Source organism: Sander vitreus, chromosome 21 (genome assembly GCF_031162955.1).
Source record: "Sander vitreus isolate 19-12246 chromosome 21, sanVit1, whole genome shotgun sequence".
Classification (NCBI taxonomy): domain Eukaryota; kingdom Metazoa; phylum Chordata; class Actinopteri; order Perciformes; family Percidae; genus Sander; species Sander vitreus.
The window spans coordinates 25691966-25707862 of NC_135875.1; the positions used below are offsets into that span (position 1 = coordinate 25691966).

General features: G+C 38.2%; 2 protein-coding genes across 3 annotated transcripts in view; both read right to left on the minus strand.

Moving 5' to 3' along the window:
- The window catches only part of tmem94 (transmembrane protein 94), a 56693-nt gene extending 55500 nt beyond the window's left edge, over positions 1 to 1193 (minus strand). For both annotated transcript variants that reach the window (XM_078278442.1, XM_078278441.1), the window contains exon 1: positions 1075 to 1193. The gene's annotated coding sequence lies outside the window, so the exon portion shown is untranslated. The remainder of the gene's footprint in view (positions 1 to 1074) is intronic.
- Positions 1194 to 10777: 9584 nt separating this feature from the next.
- The window catches only part of myo15b (myosin XVB), a 97779-nt gene continuing 92659 nt past the window's right edge, over positions 10778 to 15897 (minus strand). The window contains exons 64-65 of the mRNA XM_078279998.1: positions 15062 to 15202; positions 10778 to 11824 (exon numbers count right to left, since the gene is read on the minus strand). Coding sequence (XP_078136124.1) covers positions 11738 to 11824; positions 15062 to 15202 — 228 coding nt within the window. The 3' untranslated portion in view covers positions 10778 to 11737. The remainder of the gene's footprint in view (positions 11825 to 15061; positions 15203 to 15897) is intronic.

Genomic DNA, 15897 nt, shown 5'->3' on the forward strand with positions numbered 1-15897 from the left:
TGGCAAAGAGGTGACAGTGCTCAGCCAAACAGAAGAGGAAAACAGACAGACAGACTGAAAGGTGAGAGGCGAGAATGTACTGACTAAGTGAGACTGTTCGAGTAACATTAAACACCAAAACAGTCCTAATGAAGGGTAGAAGTGTAGGTAATGCAAGCACAGTCAAACAGGATGCAAGGGTCCCAGTAAGACACGACAGTGGGACAGTGAGCCTCAAATTAAAGCAGATAAATGGAATTTAGCTATCATTCATTTTATTAATTAAGGCGCTTTTTATCTATGACCTGTTAAAATGTCTTCAGAAAAAAGGTGCAACCAAGGTTTGAAAAGTAAACTTTAGTGACATGCTCACTGTTTGACAAGAAATGGCAGAAGTTCGTGTTCGGGATGCTTATTATGGTCTTTACCTGGAATTGTCGAACTCCGGTAACTGTGTGGTGCCACAGCAGGCGTCTCCAGTTCAGACAACAAACGTTTAGGTACTTTGGTACTACTAACGTTAGCCATGTTTACAACTGTCACCCAAATAAACCTTACTGCGTGGGTGAGATGCAGTCGCGAATAGGTCTAACTACTACCAGCTAAATTTAGCAAGCTAATCCGTGTCAGCCGAGCTCAACGGTTTTAAATTACTTTGTTTTCCTCCCTACAGGCCGCTTGGACATAAAATAAAAGTCACAGTTCTGAAATAAAGAGTAGAAATTGCCTTAAACACGTCAACTTTAAATGAATAACGTTAGCTGATATCATGCAGGTGTTACATGTGGAAATGTCGCATCCAAGTGTAAATAATGTTAAAGCATTAGAACAAAAATAACAAAACTTCAATTGCTCAAACTACTGCCCACTAATTACGTTATGTTTTTTTGTGAACGACTGAGTGAAATTACAAGAGAAGCAATAGCTGGCATTTCTGCTAACGTTACGTCCTCTTCCATAGCTAGATGTCAAAGGCATAGCTTTGCTAACGTTAACAGAGTGGAGGCTTCGACCAAACTGGACTAACACTGCAGCAATATTCGCTAGAACAACACAGCCTGTCGATGTAAAGTATTAATGAGTCTGCAAACTCACCTCGTAATTTTTTAGGTCGTTATTGATATCCTTTTTGAAAATAATGTTTTTCTTTCGAATATAAATGCACTTCTGAGCCTTTACTGTACAGCAGCAACAGCAGCCATGTTGGGGAGCGTTCTGCCTGGAAGAAGTGTTTTGTAATTGGACAGTGCTAGAGTACTCTGTCCTCTGATTGGCTGAGACTAGATTGGGTGTAAGAATGTTTATGGTTCTATTTTGAAATAGGAAACCTCATATCTTTACTGTAGCTAGCTACCAATTCATGACCCTCCGTCATTGGAGACAACAACTCAGTAATTATATAATTAAAATAATGTAATAGCTATTAAAAAAAAAATTGTTAGCTGTCATACATCATTAAGTAGCCGCTACGTTTTAACCTAGGACTGTATTTTTTTTACAGGCTACGGTTTAGCCTGGATGACTCTGATGACACGCTTACTTTTACTTAATTAAAATCTTGATTTCAGGAGTTTTCTATGTAATGGAGTACGTTTACATTGTTATAATGCTATTTGTATTTAAATGGTCTGAACATTTCTTCAATCACTGCTTATGTGTGATAATACTGCACAAGTAAAGTCCGAAGTAAAGCAAATGAAAATAACACTTGTCTCTGTGTTTAACTGGGACCGCTGACAGATTATAGTGTGTGACAAAGGCCCTGTCACTTTTGGATGGCACATGGTAAACCTACTCAGGTCACCAAGAACCCAGACAATTAATTTGCAGTCACACTTTTATACATATCATTCAGTAAAACTGTTACCAAAAATACCACATTACATTGGTTTAGTTTAGTCAGGTCAGTTTATTCACTTCAGTCATTTCTTTTTTTCAACAAACTATGTAACTTAACCATTACTTCGAACTCTTTCTCCTCTCCAGTCCCTGGGTCTGAACCAGAGCTGATGCAATCATACACAGGCCTGCTGATGGTGGAAGATACCATTTATCTGGGTCATAGGTGAGGGTAGATTTTTAGTTGAAAATGTGTGTAAGTTTCGGTGTTTTCTAAAGTAAGATGAGTGGAAAATGATTTTTTTTTTCAAGAGTCTGTTATTTGTTTATTGTAGAAACTAGCAGTGGAATTCTAAATGTGTAAATGGTAACATAATTGAGAGATAATTGAAACAATTAAGAGTTGGTTGGTCTAGTAGGAGGGGGCTTAACATATATAAGCCTCTGGCCAGCTAAGCATGGGGGTTGGCGGTTGAGGAGAGGGAGGGGAGCGATGGCCGCCTCTGGAGGAAAGGAGCGTAGACGTTTGTCTGTTGACCGTGAGCTTCAGGCGGTTGGCAACAACTGGACTGTGAATGGTCAGGGGTTAGGAAGTGACGGATCAGGAAGTTAGGATGGGGAGATGGATGTTGGACGCGGGAATGTGGAAGAGTGGAAAGTAGTTAAAAAAAAACCGCAAAAATAAGGATAGGGATAAGTCGGATGATAGTGACAGTGATAAGTGAATAACTACGGTGAAAAGGAGTGAAGATGAGTTCAAGGTATTTATCAAACTGTTGCAAGAGGGGACTACTTTTGATAAGTGGAGTCCAATCCTACTATCCAAAGCTCTACATAAAGATATTGGGGAGGTAAGGAGTGCTAAAAAAATTGAGAAATGGTTCTTTACTGGTAATATGTAGAAATGTGGAACAACAACAGAAAGCAATAAAGATAAATAAACTAAATGGACAGCGAGTGAAGTGTTCAATGGCGTTTGACAAGAAGCTTGTTAGGGGTTTAATCTCAGGGATTCCTCTAAGTGAGTCAGTGGATTCAGTGAAAGAAGGAATAAACAAGCAAAAACGGGAAGCAAAACGACTAAAGACAAGATGGAATGGAAATATGTGTGACAGTCTTTCAGTCTTGTTAACTTTTGAGGAAGAGAAACTCCCAGAAAGAGTCTTAATTGGCTACATGAGTTATGATGTCAGGGTTTACATCCCTCCACCGCTGCAGTGTTTTGAAATGCCAAAGATATGGGCATGTAGCTGCGATATGCAAGGGAAAACAAAGATGTAGCAAATGCAGTGGTGAGCACGAATACGGAAAATGTGAAGAGGGGACAAAACCAAAATGTTGTAATTGTGGAGGAGAACATAGCGCAGCATATGGTGGATGTGAGACTAACAAAAGAATGCAGGAGGTACAGCGAGTTAAAGTAGTCCAAGGTGTTTCCTTTGTGGAGGCAACTAAGAAAGTCCCAAAAGGTGTGCCGGTAGAGGCAATAAAGACTAGGACTAAAGTTGTAGGGGAATGTGCAAAGTGTGATAAATTGAAAGTAGAGACATTGATTGTGAGTAAAGGTGATTTTTGTGCTCTTCATGGCTGAGATCTTCGGCACAGACCAGTAGTAGAACTGAAAGAATTCAAATAATTGTTAAGTCTGCCGAAAAATACTTGGATGCAAAGGGAATGCCTTGGGAAAGAGTAAGAGACATTCTTAATGATGAAGCACAACAATCTCAGACATGGGTTGGGGATACATAATGGTTTTAATGATACTCCAGTGGAATGCTAGGAGTTTAATTGCAAACGGTCAAAAATTCAAGAAATATGTTGACAGTTTCAAAGACAAACCTAATATAATTTGTGTACAGGAAACATGGCTAGTGCCTATGTTGGATTTTGTAATAAAGGGGTATAATTCTATAAGAAGGGATAGGGAAATAGGTAAAGGAGGAGGAGTTGTAATTTTTATACAAAGGGGACTTCAGTATAGGGAGATAAGGACAGGGAATGACTTGGAGTACATAGTTACAGAAGTAAGGTCAAGTGAGGATAAGGTGACAATTATAAACGTTTATAATCCATGCAGGCAAATGGAGATGAGACATCTGGAGGACATTTGGAAGGATTTGACAGGGAGAATTGTTTGGTGTGGGGATTTTAATGCACATAGTACATTATGGGGAGAGAGGGATGATGTTAATGGAAATGTAATTGAAATATTTATGGAAGAGAAAGAGATGGTGTGTCTGAATGATGGTTCTGGTACCAGAATAGACGTGGCAAGGGGTACAGAGATGGCAATAGATCTTTCTATTGTCACAAAAACAGTTGTGGTTACATGTACTTGGGAGGTATTGAGGGAAAATACAGTAGGAAGTGATCACTATCCTATTAGAATTCAGATAGGAGTGGAATTGAGAAAGGAACATGAAGTAAGAGAAGAGAGATGGATTTTAGATAAAGCAGATTGGGATAAATATAGAGAAGTTAGTGATGAATTATTGATATCTATTGATAATAATCATGATATCGAGAAATGATGTTGTGAAATTAGCAGTGGTATAATTGTTGCAGCAGGAGTTTCTATTCCAATAACTAAGCCTAAGACATTAAATAAAATAGTACCATGGTGGTCGAAAAGATAGAAATAGAGCATTTAAAGAGTTAAAGAGAACACATCATTTTCAGAATTTAATTTGATATAAAGATCTCAGGCAATAGTCAGAAAAACAATAAGACAAGCAAAAAAAGATCACTGGAAACAGTTCTGTGATTCTATTGGTAGAACTACTCCAGTGGAGAAAATTTGGAACATGTTTAAAAAAATGAAAGGGAATGGAAGGGAATTTGGATATCCAATGCTGATTGAGGGGCAAAGAACTATCACTAGTAGTAAGGAAAAAGTAGAGGTTATGGCAAAAACATTAGCCAAAGTGCACAGCACAGGACATTTACATCATGAAGAAAAGAGAGGTAGAGAAGGAACAGTTAAAAAATATCAGTATGTGTTTGACAATGAGGATAGTGGAGGAGGTGTGTTGGATGTATTATTTACAAAGTCTGAACTCAATAAGACATTGAGGAAATTAGGTAAGTCATCTCCAGGGAAAGATAACATCTGTTATTCCATGTTGGAGAACTTAAGTGATAAGGGGAAGGATGTGTTGTTGAGTATGTATAATAAAGTATGGATAAATAGTTGCATTCCTAGAACCTGGAAGGAATCTATAATCATTCCTATTAGGAAACCTGGGAAAGATCATCAAATAGCGAATAACTATAGGCCGATTGCTTTAACGTCACAGATGGGGAAAACTATGGAGAGGATGATAAATGACAGGCTTACATATTGGATGGAACATAAAGCCTTAATGCAAAATTATCAAAGTGGTTTCAGGAAAGGTAGAGGTACCATGGATCCCACTGTATACCTAGAAGATACAATAAGGAAGGCTCAGGTGAATAAAGGATCTGTAGTGGCAGTATTTTTTGATATTGAAAAGGCATATGATATGTTGTGGAAAGATGGTATGCTGATTAAGTTAAGAATATTGGGAATAAAGGGAAGGATGTTCCAGTGGATAAAAGGGTTTTTATCTGAAAGAACAATTCAAGTGAAAATGAATGGGGAACTAAGTAAGAGCTATAGTGTGGGAAATGGTGTCCCACAAGGGAGCATTATCAGTCCACTATTATTTTCAATAATGATTGATGATATTTTTAAGGATATACAAAATTCAGTTGGGGTAGCATTGTTTGCAGATGATGGAGCAATGTGGAAAAAGGGAAGAAATATAGATTTTGTAGTGGATAAGATGCAGCAGGCAGTAAACAAAGTCCAAGAATGGGCCGTTCAATGGGATGTTCATTTAGGTTCTCTATAGACAAAACAAAGACTTTATTCTTCTCTAGGAAGAAAATAAGTATGAATGTGAAAATCAAATTATCTGGAGCAGAATTAGAACGAGTGGAATTCTTCAAATATTTGGGTATTTGGTTTGACAAAAAACTGAATAGAATGGGGTGCAAGTAGACCTGCTTTGAAATCCATTTATACAGGGCTGATGAGATCGGTATTTGATTATGGGTGTATAGTGTATGGGTCAGCTGCTAAAACATAATTAAAGAAGTTAGATGTAATTCAAAATCAAGGTTTGAGGCTATGCTGTGGGGCAATTAAGACCACTCCAGTGGCAGCAGTTCAGGTAGAGATGGGGGAGATGCCTCTCCATCTTAGAAGAGACCAGTTGTCTCTTTTATACTGGGCGAATTTGAGGGGTCATGGTGACAAACATTTGAGTCAGTCAGTTCTATGGCAATGTCAAGAAAGAGAGAATGACCTAATTAAAAGTTTTGTATGGACAATAAGGCAGAAGGTAATAATGACCTGGCAATAAGTCCTTCAGTGGTTTATCCAGTTGTTCCTCCTTTGCTTTTGTCAGAGGTTCCAGTTGACTTAGGCTTATTGGAGGAAAAGGAGGTTAATGAAGTGGATCATTACAGGGTACAGAGATACATTTCAAGGAAATATAAAGAAGGAGTCATTATATATACTGATGCATCTAAGAAGACGGATACGAAAATGGGAATTGCTTATGTTATCCCTCAATTAAACATTGAATCTGCTAAAAGAATTAATGATGATTTAGCTGTATACACAGCAGAACTGTTAGCAATATGGATGGCCTTGATGTGGGTAGAGAGCAATAGACCTGAGCAAGCTGTGATTGCCTCAGACTCCAGCTCAGCTTCGACAAGCCTTAAGTTTCTTCACTCTGAGTCTAGACAGGACATAGTGTATGAAATAATGCAACTAGCTAACAATCTGATTAAGTCAGGTATTAGTACTACATTTATATGGGTACCAGCTCATATAGGTGTAGGAGGTAATGAATTGGCAGATAAGTGTGCGAAGAAAGCAGCAGAGCTGCCTGATATAGAGATGGATATTAAATACATTAAAGCTGAAGTCAAAAGTATAATTAAAGCTAAAACAAATGAAAAATGGCAGTTTTTGTGGGATAATGAACAGTCTGGGAGATACCTGTATAGAATTCAAGGAAAAGTGGGGAAGAGCAAGAATACATACAGAAGTAAGCATGAAGAAGATGTGGTGTCCAGAATGAGGCTAGGACATACAGGATTAAATGGAACATTATTTATAATGAAAAAGCATGTTGATGGAATGTGTGAATATTGCAATAGTCAAGAGACCATAGAGCATGTAATTATGTATTGTCCTAAATACCAATAAGCTGGTTGACGAAGAAGAAGAAGCATGGGAGGTTCAGTCTGAGGGTGACTACAATCCAGACAGGTGATGTGAATTTTGCTAGTGAAAACCTTGTGTAAAAAGATATTTTTTTTGTTTATGTTTTTTTTGCTCTGGACGTCCTGCGCTGTTTCACCACTTCTTTTTTTTTGTAAATAAAAGCACCTTCACGTTTTGCAACTTAAGCCATTGTGTTAGCGACTTTTTTGCCCAGATTCCCATCGCTCTCTGTAACGTAGTGTCAGCCTGGCACACCTCCATAGAGAGCTCACAGTAGACTAGAAAACTAGACAGAAAAGAGATATGGGGCAAATAACGGCTGCCACTGTAGTGCTGACTGGCACCCAGTGTTAGTCGAGTCACCAACTGTCGAGTCCCGAGTCAAGTCTCAAGTCCGCAGTGTTCGAGTCCGAGTCCAAGTCCAGGTCACCAAAGATCTGTCTGAGTCTAGTCCGACTCGAGTCACTATCGCCTGAGTTTGAGTCGAAGACGAGTCACAAGTCCAGAGAATAGCGACTTGAGTCGCACTCGAGTCCAGGACTCGAAAACTCCACACCAAGGAGATTTATGATTGGATGCTATGCGGAATTATGAGTGCATCATTTTTAGCTAACTAGCTTAGCTTGCAAATTGCTCCATGCTTTCATGGTTACAGAAAATGAGCCGAGCAAAGTTTTCACTCTGGCGATAGGAATGTGCTTTCCTACGCTGTGACAAGAGTGTGTGTATGAAGCATTGAGAAATTCAATTTTACTCATTTAGCGGCTGACTAGTTAGCTACCTTGCTAATTCCATGAGCCGAACACGGAAACACTGGGTCTAGGTCCCCCTCTCTTTGTTCTGTTTTGTGTGTTCTTGTGTATAAGTGTGTTTTTCTCATAGACAGTATATAAGAATGGACCAACAGATCCCGTTGCTCTGGACGGAGACCAGTGAAGGCCTTTAGAAGCACTTTTCCGGTGATGGCTGATTACTGAGCAGCCTCCAACTGAGAGAGATGACGTAAATGTGCCGTGAGCAACGTATCTGAAAGTTGTAAGTCTTCTAGTAGCTATGCCAAGAGAAATCTCAATTATTCCCAATCTTGCAGAGACGGAGAGCGTAGGTATATGTAAGGAGATAACATAGGCACAGGATAACTATTGCTAACTAAAATGCTAGTTAACATTAGTAATTAAACTTAAACAGCTAATGTGAGACGAAACTGCCTGCACGCTTCTCCTGTACTATACGGTAATTCCTCTACTATGCGACAGTAAGTCGCGTGGTTATGACACAATCGTGTCATAACCACAAAAACATCTGCTACGGAGCCATAACGTGAGATACAAGGTAATGGAGCCTTTTATACATTGTCGTGTTTCTTTAGAAATAAACAACGGACAAATAGTCTTTAAACGCTTCAGATGTAAAGTCATTCAAAGTGGCGTCAAAATGAATGGCAGTCAATGGGATGCTAACGGGAGGTGATGGCTTATTAGCATCAAAATGGCGCCATAGGAGGTTCGCGGTCCGAGGAGAAGCTGACCCCCTTGGTTTTTCTATCTCTTTCATTACCATAATATGTGTGTACATGTATTGCACCCCCACCTCCCCACCCCCAACCATTTTGATCTTTTTTTGTTTTGTTTTAACACTCCCCCTACTGTTCCTTTACACTAACATACCATACACACTCACACCTACACACACTTGAAATTCTACATAACATCTAATACACCCCCCATTTAAAACTACAAACTTGAATGACTGTTGTAAGCAAGGGCGTAACTTTGGGTTCAATGTTGGGGGAGGTCTCCATTTTTGAGCAAACTTGAAATTTTGAGCATATCAAACACTTCATTTCCTGCTTTCTAGGGACTTTTTCTGCAAGAAGTTGTGCCTTTTCTGCATTGTTATGGAGCAAATGCCTTTATTTGTGTAAAGGAAATTACAGTTTTTTACAATCACTTTGGCACTAATTTCAGAACCTTGACGTCATTTTTCAAAACTCTAGACACAAAACTCACAACCATTTTTCAAAACTCTAACACTTCTTTCAATTGCTTGGATACAATACGCATAAACCAAAGATCATTTGTTCATTTAACAAAGATCACCTGTTCAATATGACACAACATCAAAGTACTACTATTTCAAAAGTCAATTCACACATTACATTTCAGATGATTGTCTATTCATTTAATTACAATGATCTAACTGTCAATTGATACAACTGCTCAAAATGATAAGTAACTGTTGCATTACTCTTAATGCATAGTTGTATGGAAACAGACAAACAATATTCCATGTTTAGATCATGAAAGTTTCAAGATAACGAGATTCATTGTCACCAACTAGCGTGGAGCATGAACCGATTAGATTACAGTATCTATGGATGTAATATTTCATCATCATTCTTTACTGCAATGTACTACTGTTTATCAGACACTGTTTCTATGGTCCCATGTACCACCTTTTCAGACTATTTACAGTATTGACAGTACTGCACTCTATGGATGCAGGCCCTTGGAATTGCTTGTCCAATTCTGCTAACTCGTTACTGATGATTGAGATATATAATTTATATACTTTATATATAAAGTACTGTATATACAGTATTATTAGATATTTGATGGCATGGGTGTTGTAACCCTCCCATCCCCCCTGTTAATTACGCCTATGGTTGTAAGAACTCTGTAAGATCTTTTTTTTAGTTAGTTTAGTACAAGTTAGAAACCTGTGATCCAGATTGTTTATTAAAAATGTGGACCCACTGCCCTTTAATAACGACTTGCTAGTAAAAGGAATCACACAGTGTTATACAGTTTTAAAGTATTATCTATGAACCATTAGTAAATGACTTATAAAACCACTGGTTACAACTTAGTCTAGTAATCTTGCACTTTATTTTGATAGTCATGACTCTGCAGACACACAGGCAGTTTCTCTCCTGTAACCTTCAGGCTGCGTCCCTGCAGTCACTACTGCGTCAATAGAAACTGAGGTCAGGTTGCCTGGCTACCTCCACAGCGTAATTTCACTCGGTTTATAAATCAATACCTGTCAGCCCTGGCTGGACCTGCTTTCCAACTTATCACTTTCCAAAGATAACTGTTCCTCCTAATAGGGCTTTAATACGAGTCCTGTTTGTGGGATCCAATGAACAATGGGGCCTGGATATAATCAACTTGAAGTCCACCCTGTGTTCTTGAAAATGAAAATGTGTCCCGACTCCCTACCGTACACTTTTCCATTTTTCTTCAGGGCCGAGCAACATGGAAACATAAGTGCAAAATGTTGGACTCTGTCTTTGTATCTCGAAATCCCAGGTTAGTCATAAATCCACATGACTGTTGTTCAGTACAGTGTGGAAAGTGCTATAGCGTTAACCTTTTGGACATTTTATGGTCACTTCCCATCAACAGTCAGTAGGTTGAAAATGACAGTGTTTTTATGAAGCCAATATAAAGATGCACACACATTCTGCACACTGTCCCTGTATCGCAAGCCTGTCCTGGTGCTACCTCTGATATACTGTACAAGCTGCTGGGAAACGTGCTCTGGTTTATTGGCATTAGGGTATGCCTATTTAACATTGTCCCTCCAACTGTCCATACTTGTAAGAAAATATAAAAAAAAATAAACTCATGAGACTAAATTAATCAACATTTTTTAATGCTTATAAAGTATTCACATAATACATGACATCATTACAACATTATCTTCCAATAATAATTAACAAACAACATTTCAAGAATTAGGTCATAGAATTTGAATGCGCATAAGGAATCATTTTAAGGCATTGGTTTATTGATACAATAACTGGTAAGTGACTGTAATCCCTCCTGCATTCATTCACTCTATTATCAGAGTAGTACAGTTCAGCTACTTCCCTCTCCGATAACATTACGCTTGAGAGAAAATCAGCATATTTGTGTTTTTATCCAGTCCGTTTCATCAATGACACACTGTTTATGACGTTACACAGAAAGAAGATATACAGATAAATTACAGAAAGAAGATATACAGATAAATTAACAAAAAGGGTAAACACAAAAGTCAGTTACAGAAGCCAGTGATTAACAAAAGCTCTCAATACTGTGTGTGTGTGTGTGTGTGTGTGTACACGTGTGTGTTTTTGTGTGTGTGTACATGTAAGTGTGTGTGTAGGTGTGTGTATGTGTGTGTGTGTGTACATGTGTGTGTGTGTCTGTCTCTCTGTCTGTGTGTGCGTGTGCGTATTCTCCTGCGTCAGTTACAGAAGCCAGTGATTAACAAAAGCTCTCAATACTGTGTGTGTGTGTGTGTGTGTGTGTGTGTGTGTGTGTGTGTGTGTGTGTGTGTACATGTAAGTGTGTGTGTGTGTGTGTGTGTGTGTGTACATGTGTGTGTGTGTGTCTGTCTCTCTGTCTGTGTGTGTGTGCGTGTGCGTATTCTCCTGCGTCAGTTACAGAAGCCAGTGATTAACAAAAGCTCTCAATACTGTGTGTGTGTGTGTGTGTGTGTGTATGTATGTATGTATGTATGTGTGTGCGTGTACTTGTGTTTCTGTGTACATCTGTGTGTGTGTATGTGCGTCTACTTGTGTGTCTGTGTACATCTGTGTGTGTGTGTGTGTGTGTGTGTGTGTGTGTGTGTGTGTGTGTGTGTGTGTGTGTGTGTGTGTCTCTCTCTCTACTGGTGATTTGAAATGGAGCTGGTGACTGGTGGTCGGATCAACTCTTCCATTATCAGAGCAAGGATGTGGCACAACTCCTTAGCCTGAAAGAGATCAAAAGATTACATCAGATATGACTGCATACATCTCCAGGATTATTAATAGATTATGTTTGACAAATGATTTCACCATATACCAGAATTCCCAGTATCTAACTGTAATAACCTAACCCTGGTGTTTTTATGACATGTCCTTCTTTTCACATTGTTTGGGGTCCAACAGACCCCACTGCTGTATTTGTAAAAAAAATAATAATAAATTCAAAATTCTGTTTTAAAACCCAGTAAATAGAAAATGATTTTGCCACAAACTAAAATTGCACATTTAAGAAAGAGGACAGAATGATCATGAAATGAGCATAAAGCACTTAGAGTACACCAAAAAAGTCACGATTGAGAGTGTCTGTGTAGTGTTTCCTGTTTTATTTTGTAGTATCTGTTTTTCTCCCTAGTTATGTTTTGTTTTACTTCCTGCCCTGTTTTTTTCCCTACTATCTGATTGTCTGCCCCACCCTGATGTGTTACACCTGTTCCTGATTCCTTGTGTCACCTGTCCCTTGTTTAACCTCGTTACCCTGTGTATTTAATCTCTGTTTTCGTTGTGTCTTGTTGGATCATTGGTCTGTTCTGGATTGTTGAGTACCGTTGTGGTGTGGTTTTGCTTGTCTGGTATGTTATGTTGTCAGTGTTCCAGTTTGTTCTGTGTTTCCTGTTTTTTTAGGGCTGTCAATCAATTAAAAACATGTAATCTAATTAATTACATACTCTGTGATTAATTAATCGAAATGAATTGCATACATAATTAATGGTGCCTGGACCGATACTTTTTAAGAAAGTTAAAAAAAAACAAGAAGGGTACTAAACAACAGTCGGCAACATTAAAGAACGGCTTGTTTATTGCTAAGGCCATATGATCAAAATGAAATTATTTAATAATAATGTATAACAATAGCAATAACTTATTTCACTAATAAATTGCTGTTGAACGACAAAAACAACCACCAATGGGAAAAGGACATTTAACAATAACTTTGAATGCACCACGAGGCTGTAGTTTACCAGTTTCACGTGCAGCGGTGTTTGTGTTGCCTGTATCGTCTGTTTCAGTATGGAACTAAATCAGGGCCAAATGTTTTGTTAATTTGAAAAATATATATATATATATATAGTTGGAAAAACCTAAAGCTTGAAATTGAAAATTTAAGTTTTGGTTTAAAACTTGAAAAATAAAACCATGTATTCAAACTAAAAATAAGTGTACCAATTTTTCTTTCAGTTTGAATAAAATTTAGATTAAATTCTGGAATTATTTTGAATAAATTATTCATTTTCATTTGTTTTCAGTTCCACATTTCACATTCAGTTTTTTTCAGTTTCAGACTTTTGGCCCTGATTTTGCGTAGGGGACGTGGCTTCAACTCAGAGGGGCGTGGAATTATGAGTGACAGCCTAATAAAGAAGGCAGAAGACTCTCCTCTGTCATGTTGCCTTCAGGAAACTGTGTTACTGCGAGAACTATGACTGAATGCTTTCTATCCACCATATACATGTGATTTTTACTAAATAAACTGATGCCAGTGACAAAGTTCCATCTAAAAAACAGTTTTGGACAACGCGTGGTACCAATTACACTATAAGAGCAATAAACTGTGCCAGATTGTGCAGTTCAGCAGGAACAATGACTTCTCGACTTTTTTAAATTAACGTGTTATTTTGACAGCCCTAGTTTTTTTTGTAATCCACAGTATGGCGGGAGGTATTTTGCCTGTTTCTTCACGTTTTTTTGTTGTACCCGTTGCTTAATTAAATCTTTGAAAGCTACTCTGCTCTGTCTTCACTGCATTTGGGTCCGAGTTTCACCTCCTCCGTGACAAAAAAGGAAATATGTCATGTTTTATTGGCTATACATGATCAAACATATACAGTTAAGGTTAGTTTGTAAGTTGAAAAGTTTATATATGCAGTAGTTGTAAGGAACATTCCCGGCATGGACATTATTACATTTTCATCATTTTTATTTCTTGTGGACATATGCCTCAAAATGTGTCTGTTTACATTTGTACTGTATGAAGAGTGGTCAAAGATCCAACCTACGGTCTGCCAAAAGCTTGTCGATTGACGTGAAGGGCTAAGGGATATGCAACCACATTATAGCTGTACTGTATGTATATTTTGTTAACTTTGTTCAAATTTGTTAAACCATATTTGTGAATGTTTTCTTGTGAAAAGGGAAGTGTGTTTCCAACCATTATCTTACAAAAGAAAAACAAAGCTGCAGAAACAATTACAATCCCAATACGGCTTTAGCAGCTTCCCCCCTGATTATATTTTGTATTAATATTATAAATCCACAAAGTAACAAGAGCTGTCAGATAAAGTGGAGTGGAGCAAAGAGACAGTATTTGCCTCTGAGATGTAGTGGAGTAGAAGTATAAAGTAGTGTAACATGAGGGTCCGATATGTGGTGGTTGTATCTATCTAATAAAGCGAGACAGATCTGTATGTATGCGTGTGTGTCTGTGTTTGGGGGCGTGGTTTGTGGGAAGGTGACCTGCACGTCACACGCAGACGCCACATGCAGAACGCTTTACAACACTTTCCTGGCGCACGAGCGGATAGAAAAGTAACATCGCGACTGTTGTGTGGAATAAGGTTGGTGAAATAAAAGGCCCATACGCTTTTCAATGTCTATTATTTCGCGAAGAGGAAACTCAATAAAAACGGAATTTGCCAACACTATATAGTATTAAGTTTTGTGAGCTGTAGCCTACATTCACCACTTCTAAACAGAGGCAGAACATAACGTAATCTCAGAAATTATTCCTTCACAGCACTGTGCAATGCGAGAAAATCTCAGAGTTGAACCGGGCAGATACTAACTGGGCCCTTTTTAAAGATGATATTAGTATTCTCCTTCCAGTCCAGCTTGTTATCCACACACACACACACACACACACACACACACACACACACACACACACATACATAGTACAAAAAATCTGACATGAGGCAGCGTTTATTTCACATGGACACCACTACTTATTTATAAATGCCTTTTCCCACTGCTCGTCATGGAATCTTTTTTCGATCTTGTTGTAAAATATCATGTGAGTGACTGAAGCTTTTTTTTTGCAATGCTACAGAGAAATTAGGAACAGCATTAATATTTGGATCACATCATGAGAGTACAAAAATCAGACTTAGATTGTAAAAAAACAAACAAACAACAGAATAGACAGTACTACACAACGTGAATATGTAGACGCAACTGTAAGTTGCTACCTGTTTGAGATGGAGCGTGACTGTTTTGGGTCGGCTTGGGTTGCCGTAGTTGATGGCCACAGCTGGCACTTTGCTTTGTTTCTTGGGACGGAGAGTGCGCATGGACTGCACGTCCACCAGAGCAATCAGAAACACTCGCTCCTGCAGAACAAAGACTTGCACTGTTATGCTACTTGCACATTGGTTACTTCATATTTAATATTTTACATATTTCCTTTTGTAATATATACTATGTTTGTAACTTGTAAAATCTATTCTACATGTGTACCTATCTATCCAAGAAACATTAATCTTCAGCTGGCTATATGCATGTAGGGCATCTGTGTCATACACTTCTGCTTCACTTTAATTCACTTCAGCTGCGGGAATGTTTTTTAGTACTAGTAGATGCTGCTTCACATTGAAGTTTTGACAACCTGACAAGATGGACTTTCTGTAAGACTTTTTTCTTACTGAAAATACTGGATTTTTTTTTTAAATGGACAGGATATAAAAAAGGACAAAAATACTTTTAAAGGGGCATGAATTCCAACTCTGTTAAAGGTCCAATATGTAATATATTTACTGTAATAAATCCAAAGATGACCCCAATGTGTCATCAGATATTAAGGAAACATGCTTAGTTGAAATACTATCTTTTCTGACAGCAATGCTAATGCCAGTATTTTCTCCTTTTGAAATTTCCATTCCGTGACAGAATTTCTGTTTGTGTTTTGGCCTGTGTTTAGTCATCAACTGCTGTTTGACAGCCAGGCCGGGTTGCCAGATATACCTGTAATAACGTAAACCCATCGCGCTACAGCTGTAAAGTTAGGACAGCCATGAAAGCAGCAAAC